This window comes from Drosophila subpulchrella, chromosome 3R (genome assembly GCF_014743375.2).
Source record: "Drosophila subpulchrella strain 33 F10 #4 breed RU33 chromosome 3R, RU_Dsub_v1.1 Primary Assembly, whole genome shotgun sequence".
Lineage (NCBI taxonomy): Eukaryota > Metazoa > Arthropoda > Insecta > Diptera > Drosophilidae > Drosophila > Drosophila subpulchrella.
This window is the reverse complement of record NC_050609.1, coordinates 14666745-14680459: the sequence shown is the minus strand read 5'-3', so window position 1 is coordinate 14680459 and position 13715 is coordinate 14666745. Positions and strand designations below refer to the sequence as shown.

At 46.4% G+C, this 13715-nt stretch overlaps 9 protein-coding genes across 9 annotated transcripts; 5 read left to right on the top strand and 4 right to left on the bottom strand.

Annotated features, from left to right (window-relative positions):
* Positions 1 to 154: 154 nt before the first annotated feature.
* On the bottom strand, positions 155 to 2343 carry LOC119563174 (60S ribosomal protein L4). The gene is made up of 4 exons (XM_037876443.1): positions 2202 to 2343; positions 1824 to 2004; positions 1386 to 1756; positions 155 to 891 (listed from the first exon to the last, which is right to left on the bottom strand). The coding sequence occupies exons 1-4, from the start codon at positions 2202 to 2204 to the stop codon at positions 241 to 243; spliced, it is 1206 nt and encodes a 401-aa protein (XP_037732371.1). The 5' UTR covers positions 2205 to 2343; the 3' UTR covers positions 155 to 240.
* Positions 2344 to 2968: 625 nt separating this feature from the next.
* On the top strand, positions 2969 to 4053 carry LOC119554715 (pre-mRNA-splicing factor SPF27). The gene is made up of 2 exons (XM_037865732.1): positions 2969 to 3125; positions 3209 to 4053. The coding sequence occupies exons 1-2, from the start codon at positions 3051 to 3053 to the stop codon at positions 3983 to 3985; spliced, it is 852 nt and encodes a 283-aa protein (XP_037721660.1). The 5' UTR covers positions 2969 to 3050; the 3' UTR covers positions 3986 to 4053.
* Positions 4054 to 4327: 274 nt separating this feature from the next.
* Positions 4328 to 5618, top strand: LOC119553104 (protein FAM50 homolog). The gene has a single exon (XM_037863278.1). The coding sequence runs from the start codon at positions 4410 to 4412 to the stop codon at positions 5487 to 5489; it is 1080 nt and encodes a 359-aa protein (XP_037719206.1). The 5' UTR covers positions 4328 to 4409; the 3' UTR covers positions 5490 to 5618.
* A 417-nt stretch (positions 5619 to 6035) lies between these two features.
* LOC119562982 (zinc finger protein 37) lies at positions 6036 to 7326 on the top strand. The gene has a single exon (XM_037876160.1). The coding sequence runs from the start codon at positions 6172 to 6174 to the stop codon at positions 7207 to 7209; it is 1038 nt and encodes a 345-aa protein (XP_037732088.1). The 5' UTR covers positions 6036 to 6171; the 3' UTR covers positions 7210 to 7326.
* Positions 7218 to 8538, bottom strand: LOC119562981 (28S ribosomal protein S22, mitochondrial). Its single transcript, XM_037876159.1, has one exon. The coding sequence runs from the start codon at positions 8464 to 8466 to the stop codon at positions 7285 to 7287; it is 1182 nt and encodes a 393-aa protein (XP_037732087.1). The 5' UTR covers positions 8467 to 8538; the 3' UTR covers positions 7218 to 7284.
* Positions 8539 to 9126: 588 nt separating this feature from the next.
* Positions 9127 to 10051, top strand: LOC119554816 (40S ribosomal protein S19b). Its single transcript, XM_037865893.1, has 3 exons — positions 9127 to 9208; positions 9270 to 9583; positions 9645 to 10051. The coding sequence occupies exons 2-3, from the start codon at positions 9278 to 9280 to the stop codon at positions 9804 to 9806; spliced, it is 468 nt and encodes a 155-aa protein (XP_037721821.1). The 5' UTR covers positions 9127 to 9208; positions 9270 to 9277; the 3' UTR covers positions 9807 to 10051.
* Positions 10052 to 10060: 9 nt separating this feature from the next.
* Positions 10061 to 11112, bottom strand: LOC119554815. Its single transcript, XM_037865880.1, has 2 exons — positions 10784 to 11112; positions 10061 to 10723 (listed from the first exon to the last, which is right to left on the bottom strand). Exons 1-2 carry the CDS (start codon positions 11063 to 11065, stop codon positions 10127 to 10129), a joined length of 879 nt encoding a protein of 292 aa, XP_037721808.1. The 5' UTR covers positions 11066 to 11112; the 3' UTR covers positions 10061 to 10126.
* Positions 11113 to 11446: 334 nt separating this feature from the next.
* On the top strand, positions 11447 to 13052 carry LOC119562886 (26S proteasome regulatory subunit 4). The gene is made up of 2 exons (XM_037876002.1): positions 11447 to 11600; positions 11662 to 13052. The coding sequence occupies exons 1-2, from the start codon at positions 11598 to 11600 to the stop codon at positions 12976 to 12978; spliced, it is 1320 nt and encodes a 439-aa protein (XP_037731930.1). The 5' UTR covers positions 11447 to 11597; the 3' UTR covers positions 12979 to 13052.
* On the bottom strand, positions 12972 to 13696 carry LOC119562888 (protein YAE1). Its single transcript, XM_037876004.1, has 2 exons — positions 13514 to 13696; positions 12972 to 13408 (listed from the first exon to the last, which is right to left on the bottom strand). Exons 1-2 carry the CDS (start codon positions 13601 to 13603, stop codon positions 13031 to 13033), a joined length of 468 nt encoding a protein of 155 aa, XP_037731932.1. The 5' UTR covers positions 13604 to 13696; the 3' UTR covers positions 12972 to 13030.
* Between the last annotated feature and the right edge of the window lie 19 nt (positions 13697 to 13715).

Below are 13715 nucleotides of genomic sequence, written 5' to 3'. Positions count from 1 at the left end.
AAGCTACAGCCGCCACATCTGTTATCAGCGGGAGAACGAGTCGAGTGCTAGGTGATAATGTGGATCGCTCGGGGAGACAACAGACGATCGAAAAAGAGAGTAACCATACTAAATGTGCCTAAGACTAAGAGTTTAATGAGTATTACTTTCGCACTCTATGTATTATGAATAAAATTCATACAACGTTTGTGGTTTATTATAATATAAAAGTGTGTCAGCTCTACTCGGGGGAAAGTAAGTTTACTTCTTGGCCGCTGGCTTCTTGGTGGCGACCTTCTTCTTGCGGGCGGCCAGGAGCTTGGCGCGGTTGGCCGCTGCCTTGGTGGCGACATTGGCGAAGTGCGACTTGGCCAGCTCGACGTTCTGCTTCTTGGCCTTGGCCAGAACCTTGGCCACGGTGCGCTTCTCGGCGGCGAGGGCGGCACGACGCTTGAGGACCTCGGCGTACGGGTTCAGCTTGATCAGCTGGCGCACGTTGGTCAGGGGGTTCAGGCGGCGCACGCTGCGGAACACACGCTTGCGGGGATCGCGCAACACCTTGCGGATCTCCTCGGACTTGAGCAGACGCGACAGATCGGTGTTGGCCATCTTGGGCTGGGGCAGGTTGTAGCCCTTCTTCAAGGTGGATGGCTTCTTCCAGGTGCCGAACAGATCGTTCAGGCGGGCGAACGCCGACTCGGTCCAGATGACAAAGCGACCGACATGACCGCCGGGAGCGAGCTTCAGCAGATTGAGCTTGTCCACGTTGATGGTCTCAATGCCGGGGATGTTGCGGAAGGCCTTACGCAGACCCTCATCCTTGTCGTAGACCACCAGGGGACCACGGCGAGCGATGCGGCGACGGTCGCGCATGGTACCACGGCCAGCACGGAAACGCTGCGACTTGTACACCTGCAAGATTAAAAAAGGAAAAAAAATCATTATTCTCTGGCTAGCATATCTTAGAAAGCAAAAGGAAAAAGTTGGATTTTAGGTATTTAGCTTATTGATGTATAAATAATTCTTGCAACTGGCTAAAGACACTTTTTATATGCAAATAGATGTAGCTCTCCGGTTACCGCGATGGAACTGTGGATTAAGTACAAATCGCAACGCCTATAGTAGAGCATTTTATCTGACAACGCAGTAAGACTTTGCAAACATCTGACAACCATTAAAGTAGCCAGTTGCTAGCACGCTGCCGATTCAGATCTAATAAACTATTCAACACTTTTGAGTGCTTCTTTGTAGTAATACATTCTATCACTGGTTAAATATGAAAAACTTGCCAACCAAATAAGGTTATCCGATAACGCGTGGAATAGTTATAATCACTAATTCCTAAATAACTTTCCTATCAAACGCCTAACGCTGTTTACAAACTACCGAACCAATATGGTACCCACCTTCTGGATGTCAGCCCAGATCTTCAGGCGACGCAGGAAGATGACGGCCTGCTTGGTCTTCTGGACCTTCTGCACCTCATCGGAAACGACCAGGGGGAACTCGGAGACGCCGTCGATGACATGGCCCTTGGACTGGACCAGAGCGGGCACTCCGGAGGCGGCGATGGCCGACACCAGGGCGTAGCGGCGCTGGTTGACATTCACCTTGCGGTGCCAGCGACGGAAGGTCTTGGTGGGGGCGAACATGCGTCCACCACGGCACATGTTGCCGAAGGCTCCCTGGCCGGAACGGTGGGTACCACCACCACGGACACGGGGAATACGGGCCACAGCACGTCCAGTTCCCCAGGATTCGGCGGAGGTCTGGTGACCTATAGGATTGCAAAGAAAAACAGAATTAGACTTACTGCATGGGATTGCTATGTGTAGATTACTCACCAGCCAGCTCGCTGACGGCGTAGGCCTGGCGGTTGTTGCGGCGGAGCAGCTGGTGCACCTCGTTGACCACATCCGGACGGATGGGCGCCTTGAACACTGCCGGCAGGCAGATGTTCTTGTCCTTGGCTGGCTCGTTCTTTTCCGTGTACACGGAGACCAATGGCCTGGCGTTGCCTAAGCTCTGTAAATGGATCAAGTTGTAGTTTACTATCACATCACATCACAAAACACAACATCCACATTTCGCCACCGCCGCACATTCCAAACACGTGGAGGTTAGGACGACACTTTTGCACTATTTTCCCATTGTTTCGTGTGTTAAATCCAGTGTTTCGGTATTCGCGGCGGTCGCGGAGTGCCTTGGGGTCCATTTCTCACCATTTTCGTTGATTTTCAAACCCAATGAATGGTGTTAAATATTCTGCAAACGCAGATACCGTCCTCTTTTTATTAAGAAGAACGAAGAAAGAAAGAGAGCTGCCGGAAATGGCTGCCAAACGCCTTCAAGCAGCAGGGTTGCATTCGCTAACAGCGGCATGTGTCAAGTTAACAGGGCTGCTTTCACGTTGCTCAGCACTAGGTTTTGGCGGCATTTACTCTGTAAACAAAGGTTTTTGTTTATTTCTTTAGTTGTATCATGAATTAAATATGCAGTGAATATTGTTTCTTTCCTAAAATTATCTAATGGTATTTCTAAATCTACTCGTATAAATAATAACTTATTTGCTCCGGAAACAGTTTGTGAATTTTAAAAACAAGACTTCGTCATGAACAGTCTTGCCATAATGTAAATCCAAAAATAGCTATGTCAACAGAACAATTTTAGAAATTAAGCTTTACAAATTATTGACAATAATTTAATCCACATGTGGATTACCACTTTTTTATTACCTATTTTGAAGCAAAAGCCATTTTATCGGAAAAGAACTTATCTAAAATTAAATGTAAATTAAACAAGTAGTTTTAAAGAATTTACCGGATACTTGCGAACTTAATCTACTTAATTTGCTCTGTGCCTATATACAAACATTTAATTTAATTAAAACAAAAATTAAAAAGTTTTGATTTTTACTTGTCAATAACATTGATCGGATTCAGTTACAGTTATGGTATGGCTATAAAATAGCTAGAACGGATACACTACGGTGCTGAAAAGTGCGGCGAATGGCATTTGTTTTTGTTTACTTGTGGTAAAAACTATTTAAAACCCTTAAAAATAAATAAAAAATGGCTGGCGAGGTTATTGTGGATGCTTTGCCCTACATAGATCATGGCTACGACGATGTGGGCGTCAGGGAATCGGTAAGTTTTTCTGGAGTTAATAGTTTGTTGTTCCTTAAGGAGCGTGCATATTAAAATGCAAATGCCATTTTATTCCATTCAAGGCCCTCGCCATGGTGGAGGAGGAATGCCGGCGATATCGGCCCACCAAAAACTACCTGGATCACCTGCCGCTGCCCGCCACCTCGCCCTTCGAGACCCCGCTGATGGTCAACGAATTCGAGCGCATCCAGAACCGTCTGCCCATGGAGACGCTCTCCATGAAGCGCTACGAACTGCCCCCGCCGCCATCCGGCAAGCTCTCCGAGGTGTCCGCCTGGCAGGAGGCCATCGAGAACTCAATGGCCCAGCTGGAACACCAGTGGGTGCGTTCGCTCAATCTGGAACTGATGCTCGACTATGGCACGGAGGCCTGGAAGTCTTACCTAGAGGTCTTCACCGCCATGCAGGCAAAGGCGCAGCTGCAACTCCAGCAGCTGAAGAAAGAAATCCAGGACGTCAACTGGCAGAGAAAGCAGGCGCAGACGCAGGCTGGCGAACGTTTGCGTTCCCTGGAGGCACACTGGGTGCTGCTGGTATCCAAGAACTACGAGATCGAGACTGAGTGCGTCGAGCTGGAGAAGCTGGTCCATGCTGCCCGCCAGAAGCTGCAGAGCATTACCCCGCTACCCAGTGCTAATGACACGGCTCCCACGCCAGAGCACATGAATGGATTTGACAAGGACGATCTGGCCGACAGCAAGGGCAGTAGTTCTAGCAATAGTAATAGCTCTGATCAGCAGGATTATGCAGAACAGGATGCGGCAAATGAAGATGGTGGCAATGAGGAGGATAAACCCGAGTCCGAGGCCCGTGATGAGGCTTCCAATGAGTCAACGTAAATTTAGTTTACTTAAATGAAAATTCACAATTGTAACTCAATGTATAAGATTAAACATTGCAAAATCTGGTTGCTACTGGCAAAACATTTTTAAAAAAACTAGAACTTTTAGTTGAAGATTTTCGATTTGAAAATATGATGCTTTAAAGAAGATGCTTTAAAATAAGGAGTCTCACCTATTTTGCTAACATTAAAATGTGTATCATAAAACAGGAACTTTTTATTTTAAAAGCCATGGATACACTGCAAATTCAGAATACAAATGTTAAAAAAATTTTATGGATATCTTCCGAATTGAAAACTAATGATTTTTTAACAGAATGGCATTTTTGTATAATCCAGCTACGGTCACACCATTTGAATGTTTACAACGTTTTGCCTGTAAATTAAGTGAAAATAGGTAAATAATTTAGAAATAAGCCAGGATGGCCCACTATAAAGGTGCCGCCAGCGAGGCGGGCCGTGCCGCCCAGCTGATGAAGAAGCGCGAGATCCAGCAGCAGGAGATCGAGTTCCGCAAGAAGAAGATTGAGGAGGAGCTGAAGCTGGACAAGATTGAGAACAAGTTTGCCACCCACTACGATGCCGTGGAGCAGCAGCTCAAGTCCTCGACCATTGGCCTAGTCACCTTGGACGAGATGAAAGCCAAGCAGGAGGACATAGTGCGGGAACGGGAAAAGAAACTGGCCCAGAAGAAGGACGAAAAGGATCGGGAGAAGCAGCGCGCCTTGGAGGCCATTCAGGCGGAGAAAAACAAGCAGAAGCGACAAATTCAAGCGCTGTCCTTTAACCTGGATGAGGACGAGGAGGAAAATGAGGACCAGGACGACGAGGAACCCAAGATAAAGATCGAGGACGAAAAGCTCCCAAAAGTTAAGCCCAAGTGGACAGAGATGCAGGACGAGATTGTGCCCATAAAGAAGAAGAAGATATGCAAAAATCCCGATGTGGACACCTCTTTCCTGCCAGATCGCGAGCGCGAGGAGCAGGAGAACCGTCTGCGCGAGCAACTGCGTCAGGAATGGGTGATGCAGCAGGCGGAGCTCAAGGACGAAGACATCTCAATCACGTTCAGCTACTGGGATGGCTCCGGCCATCGGCGTAACGTCCTGATGAAGAAGGGCAACTCCATCTATCAGTTCCTGCAAAAGTGCCTGGAGCTGCTGCGCAAGGAGTTCATCGAACTGAAGACTGTGATGGCCGACCAGCTGATGTACGTCAAGGAGGATCTGATTCTGCCGCACCACTACTCCTTCTACGACTTCATAGTGACCAAGGCTCGCGGAAAATCCGGCCCGCTCTTTCAGTTCGACGTTCACGACGATGTGCGCATGATCAGCGACGCCTCCGTGGAGAAGGAGGAGTCGCATGCGGGCAAGGTGCTCCTCCGATCCTGGTACGAACGCAACAAGCATATATTCCCCGCCAGCCGCTGGGAGCCCTATGATCCCACCAAGTCCTACGACAAGTACACCATTAAGGATAAGGATAAGAGCAAAAAGTAGTGCCCCCAAGTGGGTTAATCGACTTTCTACCTTATTATTTGTACATTACTATAAACATTGGTTTAACAATTTTGAAAACAAACTATTTTATTCATTCAACCTGTATCAGTTTAAATAAAAAGTTGAAAAGGAGAAAAAAAGAAAATATTCAAGTTTTTGAATGTACTTTTATGTGAATCAAGAGGTGATTCGATAAATGTACCTTATTGAAAATTAGTTAGCAAACATTTCTGGAATACCCCTGATGTTTTAAAATCCTTACGAATTCCGGTTTCAAATTAACATAACTGTTAGCTGTTAACATTCCGTTGCGCATAACAGCACGCTTTGTGCATTTAAAATTTAGATTCGAAATACATTTTTTAGCTAGATTTATTAAAATGGTAGTGAATAAATATATTTTTAAGAATTCTACCTAAACTTTAAACAGATTCATACTTAAGCTATCAACATTAAACAAAAGATTTCTAAACTTAGCTTAGCGGGTATATGTAAATGGCGATAAAAAAGCTAACCCGGCAACACCACTCACAACATATAATTTTTTTGCGCCCGCAAACAACGCGTCGTTGAAAACTAAGCGATATATTAGCGACAATAATAAATATATATAAAGATCCCGAAAGAAATGATATTCCTATAAGGAATAGTGATCAATAACCGGACAATTGACTTCATTTTGATGTCAACCTGGATCAAGATGAATATGCACATCGGGACCCCGTTAAAGGGGCCACACGCCGGTAAACTGGTGACCACCGGAGGCAATCCTCGCCGCCTGAATAACCCCATCTCAGTGCCCATCTACGAGCTGCCGGAATACGTGTGCGTGGAGACCAAATGGGTGACAAGGAGATACGCGCTCGAGAACGCCATACCGGTGAATGGGCTGCATGATCCGATTACCAATGGTGCGGTTTCGGAAGCCCCTCCGAAATCCGCACAGCAGGATAAACTGAACGAATCCACCGGGATTTTTGCGAGCGAAACAGCAGTTCCACGTAGAGAACGCGCCATTCAAACGGAGGAGCCGAGCACCAAGGAGGTGGGCATTCAGTGTCGCCGAGATTCGGTGGAGTGGAACCTGCCCGAGGATCAGCCCAAGGATGTGGCCGAAACCAACGACTACGCTCGTTTCCTCGCCTATGTCAGCGAGAATACAAGCATGTTTCCCAATGGCATGCTGGAGTGCCAGATCTGCGGCGATATAGCCAACACTTTGCTGGAGCATCAGTCTCACATGACCGTGCACTTTGGGCCCAGTGCTCTGTGCTTCAACTGTGGCCAGAAGCTTGGCCACGAGAACCTCTTAAAGCGCCACAATCTCAGTTGCCCCGCCATGGCGCCCAGGAAGTCATCCATGCTTTTCAAATGCCCACATCCGCTTTGCAATGCCATGAGCCACTCGGAGATGCAGTTGCTGCATCACCTGCGAAAACACAGCGGCAGGAAGTGCTACAGATGCCTACAGTGCAGACGTTTCTTTAAGACCACCACCTCTGTTCTAATTCATCGGAAAAAGGAGCAGAAATGTTCCAAGGCCAAAGTGCTCACCCTCTTCCGCAGACACAAGGGGCTACCCAAGGCCAGAAAAGATCCCAGACGCTGCTCAGTTTGCTTAAAGCGCTTCAGCAGCGAGAGAATTTGTTTGCGGCACCGCAGAAAATGCATCCTCGGCCATCATCGACAGCTGTCTAAGATCCTCTTCAAGGAGTTATGAACAGCATATACAAATCTTTGACCTATCTGGTATTTATTAGAATATAGAAATCAATAACAATAAAGCGAGAAGATCCTACGAAGCTTGAACGCCGTGGGCCTTCTTCAAACCCTGGAACAGCAAGAGTTTCTCTCGATTGACTTCCTTGAGGGTCTGCACCGCCAGCTCCAGTTGCACCTTCTTCAGCGAATGTTCGCTGGCAATATACTGCTCAATGAACTTCAAACTGATCTCATCGGCGGCAAAATCAGGCTCCGTTTTGCCAATGGCACTGTGGATCTCCTGCTCAATGCTCTGCTTCTCGTCCGGTCTTCGGAAAACGCTCCTTAACTCCGCCAGAGCCCGCTCCGCCGGCGTTTGATGCAGTTTGTCCAGCTCAGTCAGGGTAGCTTGATATTCCACGGGAATTTTGTGTACTTTGTAGCTCAAGGCAATCAACTCCACGGCATTGTGCAGGTAATCGCGGCGGATCATGTCGTACAGCAGATCGTCGATGCAGCGATGCCAGGCGTAGAAGAAGGCCATGGGTCCAAAGTGACGGGTGGAGCGCAGGAGTTCAAACTGCTTGGACTCGTTGAGATGCTCAAAGACGCGCGCTGAAATATTATGGAACTCGGGCTCATGGGGTTCGTACTGCACCAGAAGGCGGTCCAGGATGAACTCGTACTTGTGCTCCGCCAGGCACTTGGATAGCAGCTCCTCCAAGGCGAACATGCGAGGAGTATACGACTGGCGACCCTCCAGTGGGAAATACAGCTGGTTCATTCGCTTAGTAGTGTCCAAAGTGGCGTGGGCCAAGGTTCCGTCCGTCTCCCGGACGAATACCTTTCGCTCCGACTGCCGCCTGCCGAAAGTGATGTCCGTGAACACGTACTTGGTGGTGTCGAAGTCCTTGAGCGCCGGATCCTTGGCTATCACCCGCTCCACATCCTTTTTGATCTCCACAATTGGTGGCATTTGTAGCATGTGCTGGGCCCGCACCACCATGTCCTGGAATTCGTTGTCCAGCTGCTCGTTGGTCATGAACTTCGTTTCGCTGCTGTTGTCCGCCACCGTCCGCTGGCGATACACCTTGTCCAAGTTCAGTTGCGTCATGGACTGGAGCAGCCGCTGGGTTTCGGCATCCGTGAACAGCGGCTGCGGATCCCGCTCGTACTGCAGGGCGGCGGGTTTGGTGGGCGCCGATGACACCTGGCGGATGGCCTGCCGCACTCCTTGGAGGCCATTCAGCTGGCGAAGGGTCCGCAGCAAGTGCATTTTCAGTCAAAAAATCCGGAACAAAAATACACGAGACGGGACGATCCAGAAATTAGTGATGGCAGAGCGGGCTGCGTAATCCAACACTGGTTGCTAGTAATGGGGGCGTGACGAGAGTTGGTTTTTCAAAATTGAATTGAACCCAACGATGAATTAAAGATATTAATTTATTTAATCAAAAAAACCTTTGTGGCGTTCAAAAAAGAATATCAAAAAGGAATATCAAAAAGAATATCAAGGAATTTCAAGCCAAGCTAAAAATATATATTAAATAAGCATCCAAAAGGATCGTCGACTTAAATGATTTTCATGATATTATAACTTTCTTAGAATTTTAAAGTTAGTTCATTAAATAACAAAACAGAATCGAAAAAAACCCATATTGATTGTGTTTACTGGAAAAATATTGATTTTAATTAATGACCAATGAAGTTAAGGAATACCTTGGGGATGGTTAAATTCATTATAATATGATTTTCTTTTTTTATTTTACATTTATACATTTTAAAGTTACAAATAATAACGCTAACTTGACGCCATTCCTCGTGACATAGTTTCAAGCCAAAAATAGGTTATGTATTCAAATAGAGTTGCCAGGCTCAACAAATTACACTGCAAAGCTATTGCGAACCAGTGCTTCCGGGTCAGTTACTAGTTCACTTTAGAAAGTGTCACATTTTACTCGTCCATTTTGGCGAAAATCGGCGAGGAAGCAGGAGCAAAAATTTGAATTTTTTAAAAGGTATGCATAAATTTAAATACACATAATCTATAACATCCATAAATAATTTTTAAAAACGTAGAGAGCAGGATGCCTGGTGTAACAGTAAAGGATGTAGACCAGCAAGTTCTTACAAAGAATTTGGCTGCGTTTTTGAAAAAATCGGGAAAAGTCTTGGTGCCCGAGCAGGCCGACTACATAAAGACGGCCAAGTTCAAGGATACTGAACCCACCGACGCCGATTGGTTCTACATTCGCTGTGCCTCCATCATGAGACACCTGTACCTGCGCAGTCCTTCCGGAGTCGCGGCCTTGACCAAAGTCTACGGAGGACGCAAGCGCAATGGGGTTCATCCGTCAAAGTACTGTCGCTCCTCGGACGGTTGCATTCGCAAGGTGAGTGGTTAAAGAGTGTGATTTTAGGATATAATCTTCACACGGGTACATTCTCCTGCAGGCCCTTCAAGCCTTGGAAATTGCTCGCATGGTGGAGAAGCATCCGGATGGGGGTCGCAAGCTGACTTCACTTGGCCAACGTGACCTGGATCGCATTGCCAACCGTATTGTAGCCAAGCAGCGAGAGACCTTTACACCACTCTCGATAATTGTCACCACATAAAAGCAACAAAAATAACACTTAATTTAATAATTACTTTTCCGAAAACTTCACATACATAAAGATCATCTTTGAATACTTGCATTTTGATATTTTTATAAACATTTTTATAATAATATGTATAATTTATAGCCACTTGAAGACATTTAATCCGCTCAAACAATAATAATATTTATCAACATACGCTTATTTGACATGAAATGTTAACCCTTAACAAAGTTATAAATTATAATAAAAGAATGAAATATGCAGGGATCTAAAGTAAATTATTAAGAATTTATTCTTGGCACTGAATATGCGTATATTTTTTAATACAAAAAATGTTAGCTAGACCATATACATCCTGACTTTTGGTTGGCAGGAGCCCTGAAACCGCGAACTATGACCTCGGCTTGCCACCAGCCACTAGATTCCTTGGTTGCCTCCAAAGAGTCGTTAGTCCTGCTATCGTCTTCTTCGGACTTATCCAGTTTCAGCAAACCAAGATCCTGGTAAATGGCCAAATCCTTGCAGCACCGTAGTTCAGTCGATATATTGTCGGTGCAATGCAGGAGGTTCAGGTGTATGTTCTTGCAACTACGCGGCAGTTGGCTCATTACGTCCTTGGGAATCAGATTAACTGAGTCACCATGGCATCCTTTTGCATTTTTAGCGTCTGTAAGGAGTTCCATTTCCAGAAACACATTGGTGGCATTCAGCTCCGTGGAGAACAAGGTGTACAGCTCCTCGCAAGTGAGAAGACGGATTAGCGCCTGGTTTATACGGCCTTCAGGTAGGGCATGGTGCTCGTAAAAGTGATCCCTGGATATGGAATCATGTGGTATGTGCAGGGTATAAGCCTCCGAGGGCATAAAGGTGTTATTGCCAAAGAGAAATCGCAGGCTCTTCACTTCCGATGTTCTGAAGGCTTGTCTTATGAGCTGTAGGTGGAAACAGGTATTTAAATACAAAAAACGTCCTGGATAAGGAGGAGAACACACCTCTCTCATGTCGCTAATGGACTGCTTGGTGGCCTTTGCCTTGGAACGCTGCTGGTTAAGTTGGTAGTGGGCAAACGACTCCCGATCCTTCGTTTCCCCAGATTCCTCCGCACTAGACCATTTATCCACATAATATTTGTACGTTTTGTACACGAATGGAATTTGGCGGCGTTGATAGAGCAAGAAATCCAGAATGCCATTAACAAACTCCGCCGCCGTGCCGGTGGTCAACACCTCAATATTGTCCAGTTTGAGATCGATATTCTTGACATTTTGATCCATTAAAAGGCTGTAACAAATAAAATTTAAACTATTTCGACCAAGCGCGGTAGAAACCAAACAATAAACAAATTTTGGGTGTTGCCAGACCGTTTCACCGAGTCTTGATTGTTATCGATTAGTATACAAACCGTGACTTTTGAAATATGTTTTCACTATCAATTGAAATTGAAATTTATAAAAACGTTTATAAAACGTTCTAGTTTTTGAGAGAGAATAATAAACTTAATGCCTTTTATGGCGTATTTAATATTTCAAGAAATTGATATTTTATACTTAAAACTAATTGTGATTTTAAAATGATCAGTGATCACATTTTACTACTATTAAAATATCGAATGTTCAAGCATTACTTGCCTTTTGAACCTGAAACCAAATTTATAAAAATATTTGTTCACCGTACAAAAGTTGCCAGACTGCCGTGTTTCGTGAGTACGGCAGCCCAGTCGCAGTGACTAGTGGAAATTGTGTTGTCGACAAATAAAGAGTGAAAAAGTTCATTAAACGTTGAGTAAAGGAGCAGCACATAAGCAAAATGGTAAAGTACAACCTGCAAAACACCCGCAACTGCTTTGTGATCGGAAAATATATATTTGCAGGGACAAAACCAATCGGCCCAAGGGGGCGCTGGCGACAAGAAAGATGACAAGGACAAAAAGAAGAAGTACGAGCCCCCAATCCCAACGCGCGTTGGCAAGAAGAAGCGGCGCGCAAAGGGTCCGGATGCGGCCATGAAGCTGCCCCAGGTTACGCCCCACACGCGCTGCCGCCTTAAGCTGCTGAAGCTGGAGCGTATCAAGGATTACCTGATGATGGAGGACGAGTTCATCCGCAACCAGGAGCGCTTGAAGCCCCAGGACGAGAAGAACGAGGAGGAGCGCTCCAAGGTGGACGACCTGCGCGGCACACCCATGTCCGTGGGCAACCTGGAGGAGATCATCGACGACAACCACGCCATCGTGTCCACCTCGGTGGGCTCCGAACACTATGTGAGCATCCTGTCCTTTGTGGACAAGGACCAGCTTGAACCAGGCTGCTCCGTGCTGCTCAACCACAAAGTGCACGCTGTGGTCGGAGTCCTCAGCGACGATACCGATCCCATGGTCACTGTGATGAAGCTGGAGAAGGCCCCGCAGGAGACGTATGCCGATATCGGTGGCTTGGACACTCAGATCCAGGAGATCAAGGAGTCCGTCGAGCTGCCCCTGACTCATCCCGAGTACTACGAGGAGATGGGCATCAAGCCGCCCAAGGGCGTCATCCTGTATGGCCCGCCCGGAACGGGCAAGACTCTGCTGGCCAAGGCAGTGGCCAATCAGACCTCGGCCACTTTCCTGCGTGTTGTGGGCTCAGAGCTCATCCAGAAGTACCTGGGCGACGGACCCAAGCTGGTACGTGAGCTTTTCCGGGTGGCCGAGGAGCATGCGCCATCCATTGTGTTCATCGACGAAATCGATGCTGTAGGCACAAAGCGTTACGACTCTAATTCTGGCGGCGAGCGGGAGATCCAGCGTACCATGTTGGAGCTGCTTAACCAGCTGGATGGTTTCGATTCGCGCGGAGATGTCAAGGTGATCATGGCAACCAATCGTATTGAGACCCTTGATCCGGCGCTAATTCGTCCCGGTCGTATTGACCGTAAGATCGAGTTCCCGCTGCCGGATGAGAAGACCAAACGCCGCATATTTACCATCCACACGTCGCGCATGACGCTGGCTGAGGACGTGAACCTCAGCGAACTGATCATGGCCAAGGATGACCTCTCCGGCGCCGACATCAAGGCCATCTGCACAGAGGCCGGTTTGATGGCGCTGCGCGAACGCCGCATGAAGGTTACCAACGAGGACTTCAAAAAATCAAAGGAAAGCGTCCTGTACCGAAAGAAGGAGGGCACGCCCGAGGGCCTGTATTTATAAGTCGCAAGAAGATATATTTTCAGTTAATTTTGATAATTCCCAAACACATGCATTAAACCACATTAACACTAGAACCGCCGCTGCTCGATGTGAATAAATTTGTAGTGGCTGGGAGTTGATGCGCAAGAGTTCCCAGAAGGTCGTCCACATAGGTCCTTTGTTCGTTCGATATAACATTGAGAGGCTTTCCCTGATGCTCTAAATATTTAAAGTGCGCTTTGTCGGTGGCATCTGCTATTTTAAGTTGATCGTAGGCCTCTTGTTCTTTTCTAAATTCCATATTTTCCGCCTCCGCATTTTTCATGGTTTCGTAAAAGCCACTGAGCTTGGCCAGTTCAAAGCCAGTTTTGAAACCATTTTCAAAACCCTCGTCGAAGCTGTCCTGAAATACTTTTTCCCTTCCATCAGCAATGCCATCTGCATAGCTTATCTTAAAATAAAAAGAGTATTTATAAGTCTCATAAAATGGAGTTCTAAGAACAGCTGATTTCATCATGAAAGCTGGCCACGCCGCCAAAGGCAAATTTAATCCAACCTTTGCCACTTTTTCCTGGACGCGTTGGTAATTTGTTGAGCTGATCTCCTTGAAGTCGGTTTCCTCATCAGAATCATCAAAAGCTGACATTATTTTAGGACAAAATATTATAACAAACCAAAAAGCGGTTAATAACAAATAAAATGAGAACAGGTGTGACCGGGTTTACAATGCCAAATATTACCAACTTGTAAAGTAAACT